Source organism: Chiloscyllium plagiosum, unplaced genomic scaffold (genome assembly GCF_037043375.1).
Source record: "Chiloscyllium plagiosum isolate Xiang-an unplaced genomic scaffold, Cpla_swu_hap1 HiC_scaffold_11, whole genome shotgun sequence".
NCBI lineage: Eukaryota > Metazoa > Chordata > Chondrichthyes > Orectolobiformes > Hemiscylliidae > Chiloscyllium > Chiloscyllium plagiosum.
This window is the reverse complement of record NW_028270149.1, coordinates 35,181,375-35,204,719: the sequence shown is the minus strand read 5'-3', so window position 1 is coordinate 35,204,719 and position 23,345 is coordinate 35,181,375. Positions and strand designations below refer to the sequence as shown.

Sequence of the window (23,345 nt, the reverse complement as noted above, 5' to 3'; positions counted from 1 at the left end):
GAAGCATTCTTTTAATAAGCTGCATTTAACTCTCACACTGTATGTCTTTCTCTCCCTCTCCTTTTGTTTCTTTCAGCCTTGGAATTCTGTGAGGCTCCACCAGTGCTATGTGCTGGATATCAGACTGACATGTGTGATCCTTCCCAGCATGGATACCCAATGATAATAGGTTCTGACGTTGACACTGAAACAGAAGGAGCTGCATCTCCAGATCATGCTTTAAGATTGTGGATGAGAGAAATCAAATCTGAACATAGCTCCTGCCTGTCAAGTCGTGCTAATTCAATGCTTTCTCTCACTGACACTGAACAGGAAAGGAAGTCTGATGCAGAAAATGGTAAGGAATAAAATTAAGTTGTGTAAAATATTGTTTTGCAATGGCATGTATTCAGTTGATATTAAATCAATTAAAAATGCATGTTAAGAATGGAGTTTTTCTCAGTGGTATTGAAAGACGTGGATTAGTTTAATGTTGCAGAGCAGTTCACTGTATGAATATTATGACAATAGGATTCGTGCCCTTATCCAGCTGTTCTGAACTAACATAGTTAGGACTGTGTTTTAATTCTGCTGATATATGTATATATTATGTTCACTCATATTTTGAATATCCAAAGTTTGTGATCCCTTGAATATCTCTATGTTCTTGCTCTGTTTTACTTTATCATCAGTTATATAAATTCATGCATGACAGACTAAGTTCTATTGTAGTTTTGAGTTCTATTATTCTATTTGCAGAAGAGCAAAATACATATTTTTAACAGCATGTTTGTGAACAACATGTTTGCAAGTGTGGTACATCACTGGTTGGACCTAAGTTTATTTCAAAGGGAAATATTTATCATTGATTTGATAGGAGACTGAGATTTAGAGTGACATTTGAGCTGCTTATGAAAACATTAGATTTTCTGAGAAAACATTAAGGTGGAAGGAGCTGAATACCTCAGATTCATTGCAAATAATGACTTGTTTTTTGTGCATCTTACTTTTCTTCTGAGTAAGTAACTGGAGGAAGTGGAATATGTTCAATATATTTGGATGGACAGGTACTGCACTTGAATATGCACACAATGGTATTGATTTTAGGAAACCACCATGTGTTTGACAGTGAATTAGAGTCAATGTTAAAAAGTAGATATTGGAAAGCACAATTGAATACCCAATCATTGAAAGAATTAGTTGTGTTTTCCAGCATTGCCAATTGAGTGCCAGATTGTTCTAAGATATTTTTGCAAAACATTCAGAAGGGGCAATTTTAACCTGGGGAAACCAGGCAGCCATGCAAGTCAACATTACACATAGGGACCTATCTACTGAGTTAAAAATCACACAACACCAGGTTGTAGTCCAACAGGTTTAATTGGAAGCACACTAGCTTTCGGAGCGACGCTCCTTCATCAGGTGATTGTGGAGGGCTCGATCGTAACACAGAATTTATAGCAAAAATTTGCAGTGTGATGTAACTGAAATTATACATTGAAGAATTGATTGTCTGTTAAGCCTTTCATCTGTTAGAATACAGTGATAGTTTCACTTCTTTCATGTGTAAATCACAAAACCCTTTTTTTTAAAGTTGCATTCTCGGGTTAGCTGTTAACAATAGTGATAGCTCGACAATATGTTGAAGGCGTTAGCCCCCTGTGTTCTCTGTCTATGACCTGATGTTTAGATTGTTTCCAATCTAAAAAGTGAGATAACAGAATTTTACATAAATTCATGCAGTTTTTGAGCTCAGAGTTCTACATGAATGTATGTGGTTTTCTCCGAATCATATCGACTGAGTGTTACTGTAATCTTCAGAGTTCTGATTTTAACAGGAATATTAATTAATTTAACCTAATTAAATCACCAATCGGACTGGTCCAGCTGACTATTTTACAACCCATAATGATCCACACTGCACGCTCCTCCCCTTTATGGTACAGTCTGACCTCACCATTTACTTGACTGATAGGGGGCTAATCCTTCAGTGGTCTTGCGGTGCCCTTCATCCATGCAGTTATTACTTGCAGATGTTTTGGATGGGATACTGAGTGGATCTTATGGTTGAAGCTGGGGATGTTAAATCTTTACTATCTGAAGTTTCTGAGTTTGGAGCAGGTATCTGCTCCTGTACCTTGACCTTCAGCTGCACAATGACCATCCCAACTTAAAATTGGTACTAGAGTTTGAAATTTGGTTGTGTATCTGCAAAGGAATTTTCCACCTTGGCTCTGATAGTGCTTGAGATCAATTGCCATTGAACAAAACAATTTTACAGCATATTATGAAGTTCCTCAGTCATTTCAGTTGTTTTAAATTAAAGAGATACCATTTTATTTCCTCCAGTGAAATAGGAACAAAAAGGGCAAAGAGGTTCTGTGATTACTAGAAATTGCAACTGAAAATTCTGCCATACATAGAAGGTCATGGAAAAAAGTTCAGGTTAATATTTAGGATAGATACATTCTGTCAGCATTCTGATGAAAAGTGTCAAGCTGTCTTCTTCAGATGCTGACTGACCTTTTGTGTACTTGCAGCATTTCCTTTTCATACCAAACCTCCAGAATTTAATTTCTCAACGATTTAACTTCATGCAGTACTAAGTAAATGATAATGCCATTCAAATATTCCTTTTAGAAAAGGCTACTTTTTTTGTTAGATAATCTCTTAATAGATCCAAATGCACATTAAGTATTTATAGAACTCCAAGATTTAAATGATTATCAAATACTCAGTAGAATGAAAAAGGTAATTCGTGCAAATTGTTCTAATATTTTTGAAATTATAAACCTATTCAGATCCAAAGCTTCAAACGTACAATGTTGCTATTTAAGTATTTCATGTAGTTAAAAATTATGCCAATGCATTCAGTGGTTACTGGGCTATGAAAATTTTATTATATCACATTAGAAGCTAATGTCCTTAAGGATCCTAACTGAGAAGAGTTTAGCCATCTTGATTCAATTTCCTGTGATTATAAATCTAAATCACAAAATCATCCATTATTTAGCATTAACCTGGTATTTTTATAGAGAAAATCCTGTGGGAAAATGACCTGTCCCCCTCACACAGTAAAGTGAATTATTTCAGCTGCTATTGTATGAAGACTTGATGAATTGACCATTCAAATATGATTAAGACAAAATACACATTTTTTTCTGAAATAATGTAATTCTCTTTAGTTTGTTTTTGTTTATGGGAGCTGTTAGATTTATACAATCAGAAGGATGTTGTGAAACTTGAAAGGGTTCAGAAAAGATTTACAAGAATGTTGCCAGGGTTGGAGGATTGAGGTATAGGGAGAGACTGAACAGGCTGGGGCTGTTTTCCCAAGAGCATTAGACCTTGATGAATGACCTTATAGAGGTTTATAAAATCATGAGGGATATGGATAGGATAAATGGAGAAAGTCTTTTCCCTGTGGTGGGGGAGTCCAGAACTAGAGAGTGTAGGTTTAGGGTGAAAGGGAAAAGATATAAAAGGGACTAAGGGGGCAACTTTTTCATGCAGAGGGTTGTGCATGTATGGAATGAGCTACCAGAGAAAGTAGTGGAGACTGGTATGATTGCAGCGTTTAAAAGGCATATGGATGGGTATAGGAATAGGAAGGTTTAGAAGGATATGGGCCAAGTGCTGGCAAATCAGACTATATTAATTTAGAATATCTGGTCGGCATGGATGAGTTAGACCAAAGGGTCTGTTTCTGTGCTGTACATTTCTATGACTCTATGACTCTATATTGACCTATCTTCAGTCAGTCATCTTTGTGACTAAAATAATGTCTAATAGATTTCATAATTTCTAATGAGAGTCTTAGTCATGGGGTAGTTTCAGATAACCTTTATTGCAGCTTTATTTTCAGTACAACTTCATTTCTCCACAACGCTTCAGAATGCCTTAACTTATGCAGTTTATACTTGACGCACACATGCTCCATGCCCCCCTCTTCCTTTCTTTTCTATTGGTCAGAAGCACGGAGTGATCCTTTCGTAATTGGGTTTCTGGTACAGCATTTTACACAGTTCAAGCTTGCCTCAGCAAATTATTTTACTTGCTGATAGTAACGACAAAATGATGGACAGACTTATGGTCCACCCCACCCCAGTTCTCAGCTTCATGATATTAATAGACTCTCTTATTGATATTGATATGGAGGCTGCTTTTGCTGTCAGACGGCTTTGAATCTTTTCATCTAATGCTATTAGTGATTTCTTTGTGTATAAGACAATCTGTAACTACTTCAGAATCTATATCTATGATCATCTTAAAAATTTTAACTAAAACCTACTCTTGGTATTGTAACAGATTGATTTAGTTATTCAAGAGCTCTAATTAGTGTGAAATGTTCTTATCTATGTTTTATGCGCCAGTAACTGCAACTGCTCATTCTATCTCAGTCCAGTAACCTTGAGTTGACAGAGCTACTATTGTTCTACTTGTGAAGACTGCATGAAGCAAATATTTTCCCAAGCCCTCTAACTTCTGTCAGCCATGCTTTACTGTATTAGACATGGGCAGCCATCAACCATTTTGTGCTGCTCAGTCAAGGCCAGCCCTAATAATGTCTCTCTTTTCTGACATCAATCTCTGCATGAGTTGACTCCTCAAACTCAATCATTTCAGTCTCTATGGTAAAAACAAGGACTGCAGATGCTGGAAAACCGAGTCTGGATTACAGTGGTGCTGGAAAAGTACAGCAGGTCAGGCAGAATCCAAGGAGCAGCAAAAGCCCTTCATCAGGAATAGAGGCAGGATGCCTGCAGAGTGGAAAGATAAATGAGAGGGGGGTGGGGGGTGGGGATAAAGTAGCATAGAGTACAATAGGTGAATGGGGGTGGGGATGGAGGTGATATGTCAAAGAGGAGGGTGGGACAAGGTAGCAAAGAGTACAATGGGTGAATGAGAGTGGGGATGAAGGTGATAGGTCAGAGAGGAGGGTGGAGTGGACAGGTGGAAAGGAAGATAGGCAGGTAGGACAGATCATGGGGATGGTGCTTAGCTGGAAGGTTGTAACTGGGTAAGGTGGGGGAAGAGGAAATGAGAAACTGGTGAAGTCCACATTGATGCCCTGGGGTTGAAGTGTTCCGAGGCGGAAGATGAGGTGTTCTTCCTCCAGGCGTCAGGTAGTGAGGGAGCAGTGGTGGAGGAGGCCCAGGACCTGCATGTTCTCAGCAGAATGGGAGGGAGATTTGAAATGTTGGGCCACAGGGTGGTGGGATTGATTGGTGCGGATGTCCCAGAGATGTTCCCTAAAGCGCTCTGCGAGTAGGCGTCCAGTCTCCCCAATGTAGAGGAGACAGCATCTGGAGCAACAGATACAATAAATGATATTGGTGGATGTGCAGGTAAAACTTTGATGGATGTGGAAAGCACCTTTGGGGCCTTGGATGGAGGTGAGGGAGGAGGTGTGGGTGCAGGTTTTGCAATTCCTGCGGTGGCAGGGGAAGGGAGGGTGGGTTGTTGGGGGGCATGGACCTGACCAGATAGTCATGGAGGGAACGGCCTTTGCGGAAAGCGGATAGGGGTGGGGAGGGAAATATATCCCTGGTGGTGGGGTCCGTTTGGAGGTGGCGGAAATGTCAGTAGATGATGCGGTTTATGCGAAGGTTGGTAGGGTGGAAGGTGAGCACTGGGGGGTTCTGTCCTTGTTATGGTTGGAGGGGTGGGGTTCGAAGGCAGAGGTGCAGGATGTGGACGAGATGCGTTGGAAGGCATCTTTAACCACGTGGGAAGGGAAATTGCGGTCTCTAAAGAGGCCATCTGGTGTGATCAGTAGTGGAACTGGTCCTCCTGGGAGCAGATACGGCGGAGGCAGAGGCATTGGGAATATGGGATGGCATTTCTGCAGGAGGTAGGGTAGGAAGAGGTGTAATCCAGGTCGCTGTGGGAATCAGTGGGTTTGTAAAAAATGTCAGTGTCAAGTCGGTCATCATTAATGAAGATGGAGAGGTCCAGGAAGGGGAGGGAGGTGTCAGAGGTAGTCCAGGTGAAAGAAGATGAAACAGCGAACTTTTGATACAGCAAGCAGGCACTACTGGGATTTCTCCACCCTGCAGGCTTCCTGCCTCTATTCCTGATGAAGGGCTTTTGCCCGAAACGTCAATTTTCCTGCTCCTTGGATGCTGCCTGACCTGCTGTGCTTTTCCAGCACCACTCTAATTCATTTCAGTCTCTATGTCAGAGTAACTTTTCCTCTCATTCTTTGTTTTACATTTATCTCTCCCTTTGCATAAACTCTCATATCCATGTTCAAGTCCACACTCCCAACTTTACCATTCGAAATGACCTTCTTCTCTCACCCATTAGCTCAATCAGATGAAGTCATTGTTAATGACCACCTTGAATACCTCATTACTCGCATCCTCATCCTCTTTGAGCCCAATTACTTCTGATTTAGTGCCAGAAATGCTTGCACCAAAGATTTTGTAACTGTACTTTTAATATATTATTTCTAAACTTTCCTCAGTCTGGACTTTGATTCATCTCAATGCTTGTGCAATTAATGATCTGCTGAACCAATTCTTCAGCTCTGTCTTTGGTCTTCTTGTCTCCAGTAAAACCTTTGCTGTCTCTAAGCTTGGTTGCTCCTTCTGCTCCATCTTTGCTCTCAAAACTCTAAGTACTCCAGAGCTTGTTTAATTATCACATGCCAAATGTAGCTGGGCCAGGTCAAACACTCTTGGAATTTGTATTCATTTGTCAAAATCATTCAAACCCCAAAATAATTCTGCTTTCTATTCTCAATTACAGATTATCTTTGTAAATACGCTTCCCTGATTCTGCCTTCAGTTTTGGTTCTTGCAATTTGTCTCATTCTCCATGTTCTCTCATCTTTTTTAATGTGTATTCATTTCAATTTCAAGAATTTGCTTCATCACTGTTTGTGGCAGAATATCTCATGTCCTAACAAACTTGGTTGGTTGCATCTTCATTTATAAGTTTCCAAGTTTATAAACTTTCGCTTGACCTTTGACTTTTTATTCAGAATTTTTGTGTTTAGAAAATCTGATACTATTTCTATTACTGTTTTCTGACAGCGGCTCTTCTCACATTTCTTTGCTTCTATGTTTTCTTAACGATTTTGGCTTTGACTGATTCAGCTTGATTTGTTATGTGCCTCTTTCTTAAATTTCATTTCAATTTTAATATCCCTACTCATCCAAAAATCTTCAATTTTGCCACATTCTCTTCACTTTGTGGGTATATGTTAGCTATTATCCTAAACATATCCTGTCTGGAATATAACCAGTTTGTCTTATCTGCCAATTTGATTTGCAATGTTGCTGATCTAATTCCCTCATTAAACCTTCTTCATTATTTTTTTTCAATTACGAGCCTTAGACATTTTTCTCAGTTCTCATATCAAATTTAATTACCATTGCTGTTCCATAGAGAAATGATCCTTACCTACTTTTCCCCATTAATTTATTCACACTGGATGTATTTATTTGTAATGGAAGAGGTGATGGCCTGATAATATTATTGCTAAATTATTCATTCAGAGACCCAGGTAATGTTCTGGGGACCTGTGTTCAATGGCAAATGGTGCACCTTGAATTCAATAAAAATCTGGAATTAAAAATCTAACAATGACCATGTTGATTGTCAGCTAATACCCACCTCTGGAGATGGAAATCTGCCATTGTTACCTGGTCTGGCCTACATGTGACTCCAGAACCACAGAAATGTGGTTGATTCTTAACTGCCCTCTGGCCAATTAAGGATGGGCAAAAAATGTTGGCCGAACCAGAAATATCCAGTTCCTATGAATGAATAAAAAAGATCCAATACTCTTTCTCTTTCTTAGGATTAAAAGCAATTTTATCTAATTTTGTAAATAAACTTAGATTGGCTGCAGAAATCTTTGCTGCATTTCATGGTTAAATTAGTTTCCCCAGTGTATCTTTGAATAATTAAAATTATCTCTGTTTATGACTCTGACTTGCAATATGTTTGTAATATTTTCCTAAGAATTATTTTCACTGGTTGTTGGTTTATAACAAAATTTGATTTTATCATACCATCTGTACCATCCTTATGTTCTAATGTAGTTAAGGAATATTTGATTAATAGTTACTAATATTTTGTAGAACAGATATACAGAAACAAACCAGTAGCCCAAGAAATCTGTGCTACTGTTTTGACATTAAGTTCTTACAGTGACATATTTCAGGAATGGGGAGAAAATTCAGAAGTCTGAAGTGCAAAGAGATTTGGGAGTTCGAGTCGAGGATTCTCACAAGGTAAACTTGCAGGTTGAGTCAGTAGTTGGGAAGGCAAATGTAATGATGGCATTTATTTTGAGACAACTTGAATATAAAAGCAGGGGTGTACTTCTGAGGCTCTATAAAGCTCTGGTCAGATGCATTTGGAGTATTATGCGCAGTTTTGGGCTCCATATCTCAGGAAGGATGTACTGGCCTTCGAGCGTGTTCAGAAAAGGTTCATGAGAACGGACACAGAATGAAAAGCTTAACATACGAGGAATGTTTGAGGACTCTAGGTCTATACTCGATGGAGGTTAGAAGGATGAGGGGGATCTAATGGAAAAAAAAAGAATACTGAATGGCCTGGACAGAGTAGGTGTTGGGAAGATGTTTCCATTAGGAGCGACCAGGACCCAAGGGTACAATCAGAGAGTAAAGGGAAGACCTTTTAGAAAGGAGATAAGAAGAAACTTCTTCAGCCAGAGAGTGGTGAATCTATGGAATTCATTGCCACAGAAGGCAAGGGTCTTGGGTATCAAGGGTTACAGGGAAAAAGCAGGATTGAGAAACTTATCCACCATGATTGAATGGCAGGTCAGACTCAATGGGCTGAATGGCCCAATTTCGGCTCCTATACCTTATGATCTTGTATTGCATGCACTTTCTTTCCGCCATCTGCAGTTGTAGCCTGTTCTGACATATTGGAGCTTGAAAGGGTAAGTAGGGAGGAGTGGTTTATCCACTATGACAATATTACATGGACTTGGTGAGAACACAGCTCAAGATTTTGAATGAGTAACATGTGCCATCTAGACAATCCCCATACTGTCAATAACAGTGTCAGTCACATCAAAGTAACTTCAATATGGTTACTTTTAGGCAATAAGCAACATTTTATTTAAAACAAGAACCTCTTGTTAGACAAGCAAGTGGTTTTTCTCCAACACACAAAACCAAATGGACCCTGTAAATTTCTTTCCTAAAAGAGGTTTGGTGGTAGAATGCTATCCCACAGTGATAAATGGCATAGACATCTTCATACAACAAGGGGCTCTGCGGTTATGACTTATTGATATAACATTGTGAATGCACAATAAGTGCCCACCTCCTGAATATTTAAACACCGATGTGTCAATTCATGGTATTTATGTTTGTAGGATGTGACCATTGCTGTTGACTGTTGCTAATTGCCCTTGAGCAGGCATGACTGGACTTCTTAAATTGATTAAACTTTGATTCAGCAACTCTGAAAGAAAGTTGATAAAGTTAAAAATCAGTATGGTATGTTGCTTGGGTAGGAACTTTTAGATGGGTACTGTTGACATTTGGCATGGAAGGTGATGTTGAAAGAGGCTTATTAAGTTGCTGCAATGCATCTTGTATATAGTACACACTGCTGCCTCTGGAAGGAATAAATGTTCAGATTATAGTTGGGCTATCTATCCACTGGGCTGCTTTTTCCTGAATCGTATTGAGATTCTTGAGCTGCCCTCAAGGTATTCCATGGCACTGCTGATCGAGGATTTGGGGACTCGGGAGGTGAGAAAGTCACAGTATTCATACATCTAGTCCCATCTAGTTTCCACTCAGTGGTAAATCAACATCCCCCCCCCCCCAATACCACCACCATTACCACCATCAGCACCACCACCACCCTGAGAGTATTGATGCAGGAAGATTGAGTGATAGTGGACAAATAATTACTCGGTAATACAGAGTTGAAATGTTACTAAAAAGAGACACCATATCAAAGCTTTTCATTTTGCATTTAATCAGAACTGGAACATCAGAAAACAAAATTACTTCGGGAAGACCAGTTTATATAAGAAAATATGCTGATTTGTAAGACCATTGTTGGTACAGCAATGCAGCAAGAACTGTTAAGTATCATTTTAATCAGCTAATTAATTTCTAAATTAAGCCATTTATAGATCTTAAGGTTTGGTGGCTTGTTTGGCTTCAGGCTGAACTCGGTCTTCTTCTAGCTTTGGTGTCAAGATAGTAAAGATGTAGATGGTTCATTCATTACTTCTTCTGGGGAAAGCGGATGCTAGCTTGATTCTTTAATCTCTGCATGCAGTACATAGACAGTCAAAACACCAAGATAATAACTGGAATGGAGAAGAAGTTTGAAAACAATAGGTTCTGGATGATATTAGCATACCTGTGGTGATTCCATTCAAAAGACCCAACTTGTCAAAGGAGCAGACAAGTGTACCTGCCTTGTCACATGACTATTTCTCTCCAGTTGCCCATGTAGCCAAATATGATTTTGGATAATATATTCCAGATGCCTGATTTACATAATAACATTATGTCTCGGCACATGTCTCCCATGACCAGAGTCTCATCATCCAAGTGGTTATATCTACTAGTTCATTCCCCTCCAATGATTCTTTCAAAATCCCTGCTAACAAGTTGTCTCCATTTCAATGGATTTAGAATATCGCAGGTGCAGCAATGTAAATGTTCTGCCATTTTCGATTGCAATGTCGTGATGCTGGAATGTGATACTGGAATGATTTCAACTCGTGATTTTCAGTTAGCAAATTCAAATTATTATTTTTCATATAAAGCATGAGCTTCCAACACTTTCTGTAGAGAACATCCATATGTATGGCATCATCTTCTGCAACTACTTTTTAAGTGTTCTCAATTTTAGCTATTATTAGTGGGTTTAAAAAATAATAATTTACTGTCTCTTGATTGTGATGCCTTAGTCCCCTATTTTGGTTACTTACTTTCAAGTTAACCTGTTCAATACCATCTTTTCCACAAGTCTTCCTGGAAGACCTCTGTAGGTTCTTCCACTAATTTCTAACTGGTGAGTCTTCCAGCTTGTGTTCCCTCACAAAATTCAAACTGAGGTTAAGGCCTTGAGTTTCATTCTTGGAGCAAGTGCACAGAAATGGGAGAAATCCCAACTCTGCAAAATTGACCTTTAAAATTGGCTGCCTGTAATCTTTGGATATTTGGTTTGGTGCAGCTTGGATTTGGAACTGAGCCTGGTGACATGGGAAGATTCTACACGGCTGCAAGTTCTCTGAGTGACTGGGCAGAAACCTTGCAGCTTAGAAATTAAGATTCAAAATTAAAATCTCCTCCAAACTCCTCTGTACTCATCATCCATAGTTCCCTATATCCCTCTACCAATCCTCATGGCCCCTCAAATCCTGTATGCCAACCTATGCCAATGAATCCATCCACCAAATTCCTGTGCCACCTTATCTCCATTTCATCATCCCCAAAAACACTGAATGGCCCTAAGCCATACTTCTTGGCAGGCACATTGTTCATTCTGCCTGGCACTTTATGACAGTCCCTGCAAAGTTCCAAGGAGTTTATGCAATCTTTGCACACAATCTTATCCACAGTTAATAATTGCAAAGGGCACTTGGTCTACTTCAAAGATACTTGAACCACATCCCCAAAGGTTACCTGGTGCCTCTCCCCCTACCCCCAACCATTACCACCAAAAGATACCTGACTCTTGAAACCATATCAACAGGACACCTCAGGTCTCCAAAGGGGTTACCCACTAATTTAAATGAAATGCACTAAAAAAGACCTCTTATCTGGTCTAATCCCAAAATCTGAGTTTGAGACACCAAAGATTACAAAATCAGATTTCAGTGGGGCAGCTCATTATTACAATGATTAGGTACTTTTGAGAATCAAAGATGTATGAACCATGGAAAGTCTTCAAACCCAGACTGACGAAAATGAGAAATACAAGAATAATTTTGGCATTTGTGCTCTTCATGATGAAAATCAAGGCCGATGAGTCACTCTCGTATTCCCAAAGACGAATGATGCCATTGGTATTTTGCTCTGCTTGTATTGCAGGCCTAGGTGAGCTGTCTGTGAGCTGCCAACCACTAGGCCCAACCTTTCTGTAGCTTCCCGAAGGTTCACCCATATTTATGACAATTTCTATTCTAAGGAAGGGTAACTCATCCTGAAACATTAGCCCTGATTTCTCTCTACAGATGCTGCCAAATCTGCTGAGCTTTTCCCGCAATTTCTGTTTTTGTTCTTTGCAATGTAGCCTGTTCTGGAATGTCTTCAAATCAACCTTAGGATTAATTATCTCTCATTTACAATTTATTTTTTGATGTAATGAATTAAATGAGTTTTATAATAGGATTAATTAAAAACTTTTAAGCTGAGTTTCCTCTGAGAGCCAAAACAAAAACATCTTTCTGTATTGCCAAGATGCAAAAATGACAGACATCGCATCTTCACTCCTTTCCTCAAGTAAGCCCATCAACAGTTTTATGATCCTACCTCTCCAGCTGTTGATCTGTTCGACTTAATATGGCCTCAATGTTTTAAGGTTAATGAGCTCCAAGCTTGCTTAAATTGCCTTTATCCATTTCCTACTGGTAAGACTTTTTAATTCCCAAACCAAAAAACTTTATTTTAATACATGTTAATGGTGAATTAGATACTCACAACATCTGTTTTCTCTTTCTTCAATTATTTTAAAATATATGAAAACAATTGGCATGCCTCCTTTTCATTGAATCTACTTCTGATTTCTTTTTTTAACCAGCAACGTTTGCTTGCAGTGCTGCCCTAATTTTAGACTGAAGGTCATCTTTTCATTTGTACCACCTTGGCATCAATCATTGCTTGTGTAAATACAAAAAGCAAATCTGTCAAGAACAGATACATCAGGAACAGACCTTTTTTTGGAAAGAAAATCTGTTGAATTCTGACAAGAATATGCAATCTTCCCACCCAGATTTTCATTGCTGCTCCTGTCAAGACAATGTTTAACATTCAGGAAATCTTCCCCAGTGTTTCTGCAATTACTATTGTACTATACCCTTGTCAGTTTTGACCCACCTACCTAGCATCTCATTATAACCTTGAATACCTGCATTTTCCAGAAATGCATATAACTATCTCCTGGACATATTTGCACGGAATGCTTCAATACCCTTTGCTGGGAAATGATTGTTCAGATCTATTTTGCTCTACTCTGTCATGGGTAGAATTAATGTATTTTCTTACTATCTGTGATCAGTGTATTTTCTATGCAAGAAATGTGTGTGTTCTTAGCATGAAGTAATTAACGCAATTTAAATTTATACTCTAGCAGTAAAAGTTTTTGAGTTATAAATTGAGATATGTTTACATCAGAAGTTTAAAAAAAAATGATATTCCACTCTCTATTTTCACACACTTACACAAAAACAAATGTGAGAAGCTGGTGAGAGTGAAACAATATCATTTTAATATAGAAAGGCAAACTACAATCAATGCTGGAAATCTTAAATGAAACAAAGTGTATTTAAGATTCATATCAAACTTAAGACATTAATTCTGTTTCTTCACAAACGCTGCCAAACCTGTTGAGTTTTCCCAGCACTTACTGCTTTTATTCTAATTTTTATGTATCATTGTCTCAATCTCTTTTGTGGCTGGCCTCTAGATTCTTAGATGAGTTGTTTCAGTTGGTGCCAAGGTCTTCTAAAGCAGAACATTATCAGTAAACAGCAACATTTCTTGTTTCTCTCCAGCAATCAATATTTGTTTCAGATTTTCAGCATCTGCAGCATTTTGCTTTAAATTCTGACAGAACTCTGTCTCTCTGTAGAAAAATCTGTACTGTTACTTTAAAATCAAGCAACAAAGTGGCAACCTCATCATGTGACTTATACAAGTTAAAGTCTTTGTCCAAAAAAAGTTGTGCGTTGATTACATATGATGTGTTCTCATTTGAAACTTTAAATGCACCCAGCATAGTTTGGATATATGAAGCCATTGTAATACAATGGAGATTGATGTGTTTCTATTCACATTTATCTTATACACATCAAGTTTCGATGTTTCTTTTGTCCTTGTTAGAATGAAAAGAAGAACTAGCTGGAGTGTTATAGTTCTCTCTTTGATGATTCATATTTAAACAAAAGAATGTGTGAATTCCTTGGATAGTTGTGAATGTTGACATCAAACATCTTTGGGCAGCACGGTGTCTCAGTGGTTAGCACTGCTGTCTCACAGCGCCAGGGACCTGGGTTCAATTCCTGTCTCTGTGGAGTTTGCACATTCTCCCTGTGTCTGCATGGGTTTCCTCTGGGTGCTCCAGTTTCCTCCCACAGTCCAAAGATGTGCAGGTTAGGTGAATTGGCTGTACTAAATTGCCCGTAGTGTTAAGTGCATTAGTCAGGGGTGAATGTTGGGGAATGGATCTGAGTGGATTGCTCTTTGGAGGGTTGGTGTGGACTTATTGGGCCGAAGGGCCTGTTTCCACACTGTAGGGAATCTAATCTAATTATATATTCACTCTGGACTGTCTGGTGAAATGGCTTGATGTGGTTAATTTAATACTCTGTCTGTGTTTAAAGTTTTAGATTATTGGCCAGTTGTTCTTCATACATTGGAAAGACAACAGGAATTACAATTTATGGAATTTAAAAATTGCCTCTTTGTATTTGGTTTCATAGTATTCACTGTCTAAGCAATGTGTTCTGAAACTAAGCAGGTAATAAAGTTAATACAGAGGAACCTCGATTATCCAAAGGATACGGATGGGAGGTATTTTATTTGGTTAATCAAATTCCAGATAATGGAATGCGGGATAACATAGTTTAGCTAAGCATCGGTACCTTGCGATCTTGCCAGATAATCCGATATTCGGATAATCGAACGCTGAATAATCAAGGTTCCTCTGTAAATACTGAAATTTGCAATCGAATAAATAGACCTGCATTGTAGATGATGACTCTTGCATAATCCTCCAAGTGTCACTGGTTTCCTTTCTTTCTACATTAACTGAATGATTTCATTTGTGGCAATAGCTTTTCAGTCTTCAGGCAATGGTTTAGCAGCAGTGAATAACAGAGTTCCATTGTTCCTTTGTTTATATTGTTACCTGGATATTGAAAATTTAGTAGAGATGTTTTCCGTCTTCTGATTCCTGGGACTAAGGGAATGTGTGAGGATAAGTGTGAGATGATGCACTTGTACAGGACAAATCAGGCAATAAGAATGCATGACAAACTGTAGGACCCTGGGAAGCACCAAGGATCAGAGGGAACTTAGTGTGCATTTACACTGATCCCTTTAAGGTAGAAGATGGTGAGATAAAGTAATAAAGCATTTGGGGTACTTGCCTTTATGAGCTGAGGCATAGTGTTTAAGAGCAGGGAGGTTTTGCTGGAACTGTACTACATGTTGGGTAGACCACAGCTCGAGTATTGTGTGCAGTTCTGGAATCTACATGTTAGGAGGAAAGTGATTGCAATGGAGAGGTATTGAGGAGATTTACCAGGATTTTGCCTGAGCTTGAGAATTTTATTCAAGAAAAATTGGATTGGGTTGTATTCCTTGAAGTAGAGAATATTGAAGGGACACATGACTGAGATGCATAAGATCATGATGAGCATAGACTGGCCAGACAGAAAGGAACTTTTCTGTTTGGCAGAGGAATCAATGACCCAGGAGCATTTCAATAAGTGGATTGAGGTTTACAGGGAATGCGAGGAATTTTTTTTTCACAAAGAAGGTGGTGGAAATCTGGAGCGCACTATCTATAAAGGTGGTAGAGGCTGAAACCCTCATTACATTGAAAAGTATTTAAGTTTACAGGGTTAGTCAGCTCAGTTGGTGGATGACTGGTTTATAATGGAGAGTAACACCAACAATGCAGGTTCAATTCCTGCATCATCCAACCATCTCAACCTTATCCCTAGCCTCAGGAATAGTGACCCATAGGTTAAATCACCAACAGTCCCCTCTCTCTAAAAAAGAAGGGCAATTAGAGTGTACAATAATGCAATGGGTCTGGACTCACGTGTGGATCAGACCAGGTAAGAATGTCAAGTTTCATTTCCTAAAGAACATTAAGGGAACCCAATGGCATTGTTTTACAACAATTGACAATGGTTACATGCAATTAGGCTTTTTCTTTATTCCAAATTTTTGTTGAGTTCAAGTTATATCATCTGCTTAGTTTGATTTGAACACATGTTTCTAAAACATTAGCCTGGGGTTTTGGATCACTTGCCACAGAGTTGGTGCTTTATATCTGAGGTTTCAAGCTAGCCTCAGTAATTTTGATGTCAGTGGTTTTATAAATCAAAAAAAAAAGTCTTGCCTAGTTCACTGAAGTCCTTTTTGGGAATAAAATTTGCCATCCATACCCAATCTGGTCTACCTTTGACACATGATCCATAGCAATGTGGTTGACTCTTAGCTAACCTTTGAAATGACCAGTTCAAGTGAAATTAGCGATAAGCAGCAACTGCTGGCCCTCTCAGCAATATTCACATCCTGTAACAGAACAAAGAAAGCAAAATCTCTCCAGAAACAGTTTGCAGGCAAAAGATTAGAAATTTTAAAAATGCATTTCCATAAGTACAACTTTAAAAAACGTCTTGTTTTGATTTTAATTGATCGTGAAAATGATCTCCTCCTGAGTTGTTTTAACTACTCATGGGACATAGATGTTGCCAGCTGGATCAGCATTCATTGCCCTTCCCTCGTTGCTCTTGAGAAAGTGGTGGTGAGCTGCCTTTTTGAACTACTGCAGTTCATGTGCTGTTGATACACCCACAATGCCCTTTGTGAGGGAATTCCAGACTTTTGACACAGCAATATCTTTAAAAGTCAAGATGGTGTGTGGTTAGGAGGGGAACTATCAGGTGGTGTTATTCCCATGTATCTGCTACCCTTCTATTTGGAAGTGGTTGTGGGTTTGGAAGTGCTATCTTAGGAATTTGGTGAATTTCTGCAATATATTGTGTGGATGATATACATTGCTGTTACTGAACATCAGTCAAGAAGGCAGTTGTTGCTTGTGGATGTAGCACCAATCAAATGGGCTGCTTTATCCTGGATGATGTCAAGCTTCATAAGTGTTATTGAAGCTGCATCCATCAGTTAAAAACACAGTTTGGCCAAGAATGTTTTCATGAACAACATGACCCTTCTAAGTTGAAGTATTTCAAACATTTTGAATCTAATTTATTTCTCATACCTGGTGCATTAAGTTGCACTGATTGTTTCCACAGGTTTTATATCTAAAATATGTCAATTATTTTTGTTTTACTTGTAGTTTTGCTTCACACTGTGATGAGAAATACACTGTGATAGAAAATAAATCACTCCTCACCAAAGGCTACTACAAATAGCTTACTTTGAACAGTTGATGCAGGTGTCTCATTTAACATTTTTTGGGGTCCTGAATACAAGAAATCAATCATTTTGTTGATTATTGCTCAGTATTACTTAAACATTTTAAATAGTCAATTTAATATGACATCTGGGTTACTTCACTTCATCTCAATCTATTCCATTCATTTTACGGAGAACATGTGGGTGACATGGTGGCTCAGTGGTTAGCTCTGCTGCCTCACAGCACATTTTGATTCTATCCTCAAGTGATTGTCCATGTGGAGTTTGTCCATTTTCCCCATGTCTGCATGGGTTTCTGCAAGGTGATATGGTTTCCTCCCACAGTCCAAGATGTGTAGGTTAGGTGGATGGGATGTGTCTGGGTGGAATGCTCTTCAGAGGGTCGATGTGGACTTGTTAGGCTGAACAACCTGCTTCCACACTGTAGGGATTCTATGATTCTTCGATGTGGAGCATATTTATCCTTCATTTGTGAAGTACTTTAGACTGCTCTTCATTGCATTTTGCCTGCCTTTGGACTTAGTTTATTCCATCATCTCTGAACTGCAATTACTATACTTGACTTTGTTGTTTTCTGCAAATTTGACCAATTTTCCTAGAAGTTCTCCCTTCAACTCTTTCAAAAAAAAATATCACTCTTGTGACACAGTGATAGTGTGTGTACTTCTGAGCCACAAGTCCCACCTGATGCAGAAGTGTGTCATAACACATCTGAACAAGCTAATTTAAAAAAATCTTAACAAGTCGTGCTCCCAACACTAAAGTCCAGGGCACCTTAATCCTAGATGAATAAAATCTTGTAGTTTTTATATCCTTCAGTTAATTTCTTAATCCCAAATGCATTGTGTTTAATTAAAACTTTTTGTGTGGAACTTCATCAAATAACTTTTGGACATCGAGGTACATGATCACAATATGCATCGCCATTGAAGCAGATTGTTACTTCCACAAAGAATTGAACAATCTTGGTCCAAAATGATCTTCCCAACGGAATGCTATTTTGCTATTTCTTAGAGTACTCTTCCACCCAACTTCCTGAAATATTCTTCTGGTAGTCAATTCTGTTATTTATCATGGAATTGATTTAATTCTTATGAATCAGTAGTTGCTTGTCTCTGTTCAGGAGCCTTTTGGAATACAGATACTGAATTAGCCAGATTAAAACCTACCAGTGTATCCTTATTCTTAGGAAAAATAATCCCTCCCTTGAGAAGGATTTGTCTAAAAGTACCACCTTATTAATATTCAGGTCCCGAATGTCTTCTCTCTTTTTTTGGAGGGGGAGCAGATTGTTCTTGTCTTCCCTTGAGAATATTAGGGAAGTTAATATTTCAGGATATTTATTATCTTGTCTTCATCCTATCTTTTAAGTCCCTTTGCATTTTACAATGTTCTCCCTTCATCTATGCAATAATCCTATTATAGTGGTCCAATTCCCACCATTTAAACTGTCCATATTTTAAACAGACAATCGTTTAAATTGGCCATTTACCACAAAAATATTTCCATTTATATAATAGTCCATTCCGAGTAAGGCATATTTAAATATGCTGAATTTAACGTGCAGGCAGGTGTTAAGTGAGTAGATTGCACCTTGTAACTGCTTATAGTTAATTACCTCTAACTAGTTGACAAGCAGAATATTGGAAATTTGAAATAAATACAGAAAATGCTGAAAACGTAGCAGGTTCAGAGCATTTCATCAACTTCCACTTGAAATGTTAATTCTGCTTTGCATTTTAGGACCTGCTAAATATTTCCATCTTTTTCTGTTTTTATTAACTCTTATTGGTGTTGGTTTACCACTTTCACTACTCAACAGCAACAGACATATTCAAGAAGTGCATAGCAGCACCTTCTTAAGATCTAAATGGGCAATGGAGCTTGCAGAGGATCTTCCATCTGCACTCTAATATGACTGCTAGAATCTGAACTGGTTTACATTTTGCATAGGAGAAAGTGAGGGCTGCAGATGCTGGAGATCAGAGCTGAAAATCGATGTTCCTGAAGAAGAGCTTGTGCCCAAAACGTCGATTCTCCTGTTCCTTGGATGCTGCCTGACCTGCTGCGCTTTTCCAGCAACACATTTTCAGCTACATTTTGCATAATACAATTTTACAGTGAGCATTGATATCTCTTTAAATTTTAGAGCAAAAATAAAACTTGTGTCACATGCAACATGTTAATTATTTTATGATCAGTGTTACACAGCATTCTTACAGTTTCATTTCCTGTATGCAAATATTAGATCATCTGAGCACTGTCTCTGATGCCATCCAATGTACATTGAGCTATGAAAACATCTTGCTTTACATTAATGCACATTGACTCCAAATATGTTCCCAATTTATTCAATTACTCAATTTATTTAATTGAATAAAAGATTGTTTTATATCATTTACATCTCCCCAAAAGAAAATGTGAGTGGAGCTGTTTGTCTGGAGTGTACACCCCTGGAATTAACTTGGATTTTTTTCACTTTTGATTTTTACTTAGAGTAACGTCATTGAAGCTTACCTCTTCCTCAGCATTGTTTCCTTTATATTTTAGATGTTTATGAAATATAGGGTGGAATCACTTCCTTTTCTGACTTTTCATGCCTTTCTAAAAACTCGAAACGATTGATAGTTCTTCCTTTGGTTTATGCTATTTATCTCTTATTCCTAACACACCGTTGCTTCCCTGTGTTCCAAAAGCCTCCAGTTCTGTAGTATGATTTTCATCTATTTTCCCTTCAGGCCCAATGTTAATTATTTGCACCTCAAATGGTGGCCATTGTTTTCAGTTGGGTAGGCCCTAATCTCTGAAATTCCCTCTGGAAACCACTTCCTCTTTCTACCACACTAATACCTCCAGTGTTCTGGAAATCCTAGCTCTTTAATCAAGCTTTGAGCCATCTATTAATAACAGATGGAAATGTGTTGCTGGAAAAGCGCAGCAGGTCAGGCAGCATCTAGGGAACAGGAGAATCGACGTTTCGGGCATTAGCCCGAAACGTCGATTCTCCTGTTCCCTAGATGCTGCCTGACCTGCTGCGCTTTTCCAGCAACACATTTCCATCTCTGATCTCCAGCATCTGCAGACCTCACTTTCTCCTCATCTATTAATAACACCATAGCTGTCTCAGTTTCAGATTTTAATAGTAAGCCTGTGAGTTGCCTTGTAACATTTATTATTTTAAAGGCACTTATTATATACAAGTTGTTGCAGTTTAGTTTTACAGTGTTAGCTTAGTCTTGAACGATACTTGCAGATCCACAGTATCCAGGCCCATCCAGTGACTTTGAAATTTGTAATCCATCTTGTTATACCTGTCACTCCCATTGCAGGCATCCTCACATACCATCTCTACCCCCCTGAGTGCCTCCCTACACCTCCACTGTGCCCACTTCCAACCCCAACTATTACCCCTTTGCTTACCCTTTATTCTACATAGTCATTATTACACAGAAACAGGCCACTCAGCCATTCAAGTCAATACCAATCCCCTGTAGAGCAATCCTGTTAGTCCCTGCTTTATCCCAATAAGTCAGTAAGTTTATTTCTCTCAAGTGCCAAGCAAATTTTCTTTTGTAAGTATTTAATTGAATCTATTTCCAGTAGCCAAAGGCAGCGTATCTTCCAGAATCAACACATCTTACATCATATCGCATATGCTCACAGTTGTTTTTTTTTCAAGGCTTTCTTTTCAGCACTATTTGTTGATTTTTGTGAGCTAAATCTTGTTTTTTAGGGACTTTTTAAAATTTTCACAAACACATTAGCTGCAGCTGTCATGTTGGGATATTGTCTTCTGTATTTGTATTGATGCATTTGGACTTCCAAAGGAACACTATTAGAAGAATTAATCAATATCATTAAACTTATACCCACAAAACAAGGAAAGCATTTAGTTCCTGGGTGCTATAGCATTTAAACTGGCACAGGACATCAGGCATAAGCTAGCATTTCAATTTAAGATAACTATTGTTCATTTCTACCCAAAGAAAGCATTCACCAAAACCCACTTTCTGGAGAATGGTAAGATCACAGGTAATAAGTCTCCATTGCAAATTCACTTTAACTAGCCTGTTACTACCTTTTTTAAAATGTTTCTCAGATCTAAATTTAACAATTGACACAGTGTTTGTTACAATAATACCCACTACAATTTTCCCCATGGAGTAACTCCTGGAAATATACAGCATTAAGCCGGAGGTATCACATGCATTTGCAAGTAAATCATCACCTCATTGTCTTCAACTATTTCAAACTCGTAGATAGCTGTGTATTCCTTTATTCATAGGTTTACAGCTGTTTTCTTTGCAGACTCCCCCTCTTCTTCAGCCATCGTTTCTCTCACCCACTTGTGGCCTGAAGTGACCCATCTCCCCAAGCTCCTTGCAGCCTCCACACTCCCCCTTATCTCCACACCGCCCCCCCTTCCCTCACCCCACCATCTCCCCCAGTTTCTTTTGCAGTTCTCATGTCTCCCCCTTCCCCCAAATGCACCTTACGGCCTTCCTCTTCTCCCAACTCCTCCTCAGACAGACTCTTTGTGTCCCCTCTTGACATCAGCAAAAAACAAGAGCAGCAGTGGTCTGTCATTCCCCCTGTCAGCTTCAGCAAATAGCAGCTATCTTCTGTCCTTGGCCTTCAGTTGCTCAATCGTGGATCTTCATCCCTCATTGCCAGATGATACTGTCCTGCTCCCAGACCTGCTTCCTTTCTCATCAGTTATTCTGTGTACTGTCAAGCAATGTCTGCTTACAAGGAATAACACCATGTCTGCGAGGTATTGGAAGATGGTTATAAGAAATGGTTGCATATTCCAGTTATCAATCAGTCTTTTCTCCCAAGAAGAGGGGCATAAGTGGTGAGGAATACTAAGATTAATTTGACATTTGAACCATAGGAAACACACAGTGACTCAGAGGTAAGACGAATGTTCCAACATCACACTGTACTATTGTAAACCTGACTTTTCTTAAAAGAAAGTTGTGACAATTCAATAAAAAAGTAATGCAATCTCTTTAGCACATGGATGACTGCACTGAAAAATAATAATACAACTTGCCTTGCATTTAATAAAATACTTTTACCGTTAGAGACTGTGATGGATGTTTCTAATGTGTGAAACTGACTTGTAGCTTGGCATTTCTTTAGTTCTGGCAAGCAATGATGCAGCAAAGAAGAATTTTCTGTCAAAATGTGGAAAGATGTACCGTGCAATATGTTGAATTCAGGTTTACATCAGCAGGACACGATCGTGACTTCTTTTGTTAATTGGACAAAACTCCTTAAAATTGTCACTTTTTTTTCCTTTTGTTCACCTTTTGATCGCTTCTTGTGATATGATTCCATAAATGGTAGTTCTCCACTGATATGTTCCCCCATGACTATTTTGTATGCATTGGCCCATGCAGTGTGTGTGGATTGAAAATTTACCAGAAGCTATCATAGCCAAGAATGTCCTAATATAATGTTTACACATGCATAACTATCAGCATGTCAGCAACGACAAATGGAATCCTGGCAGCTTTTCTTCATCTTTACTTCGGGATGATGACAACTCAAGTACCATTGAAACCTGCCGTTAATTCCAAAGCTTGAAGCTCCGCTTCCTACAGTGAGAAAATCAGGTCCTTCTAGGTAAATTGACTTAACGACGATGCCAATTTCAAAAACATTGATTTGCATATACCACAAATGATGATATGGGAAGCCAACATCAGTATCAGCTGTGTCTCAAATCTCTTCATTTCGAAGTTTCAGAATGATTTCATGCAGCACAGTCGAGTATGGAACCATCAAAAATAAATTGATGAATAGATTATTGCAGTAGTGACAACACTTAAGAATTAAAACAAGGGGCACTTTGACCGTGGAACCGGGGGATAGGGTTGCACTGTGAGAGAGGAGGTAGTGCTGGTGACAGAATTGGGTGGAGGACAGGATGAGACCATTTGGAAGGAACACTGTGATGTTTTTGAGATTAAGGGAAGAAACTGAATGAGAGCAGAGGTAAGC

At 38.7% G+C, this 23,345-nt stretch overlaps 1 protein-coding gene across 8 annotated transcripts in view; it reads left to right on the top strand.

Moving 5' to 3' along the window:
* Positions 1–23,345, top strand: part of tenm1 (teneurin transmembrane protein 1) — a 2,430,772-nt gene that overhangs the window by 1,702,542 nt on the left and 704,885 nt on the right. For all 8 annotated transcript variants that reach the window (XM_087991975.1, XM_087991977.1, XM_087991976.1 and 5 more), the window contains one exon: positions 77–337. In XM_087991975.1, coding sequence (XP_087848101.1) covers positions 77–337 — 261 coding nt within the window. The remainder of the gene's footprint in view (positions 1–76; positions 338–23,345) is intronic.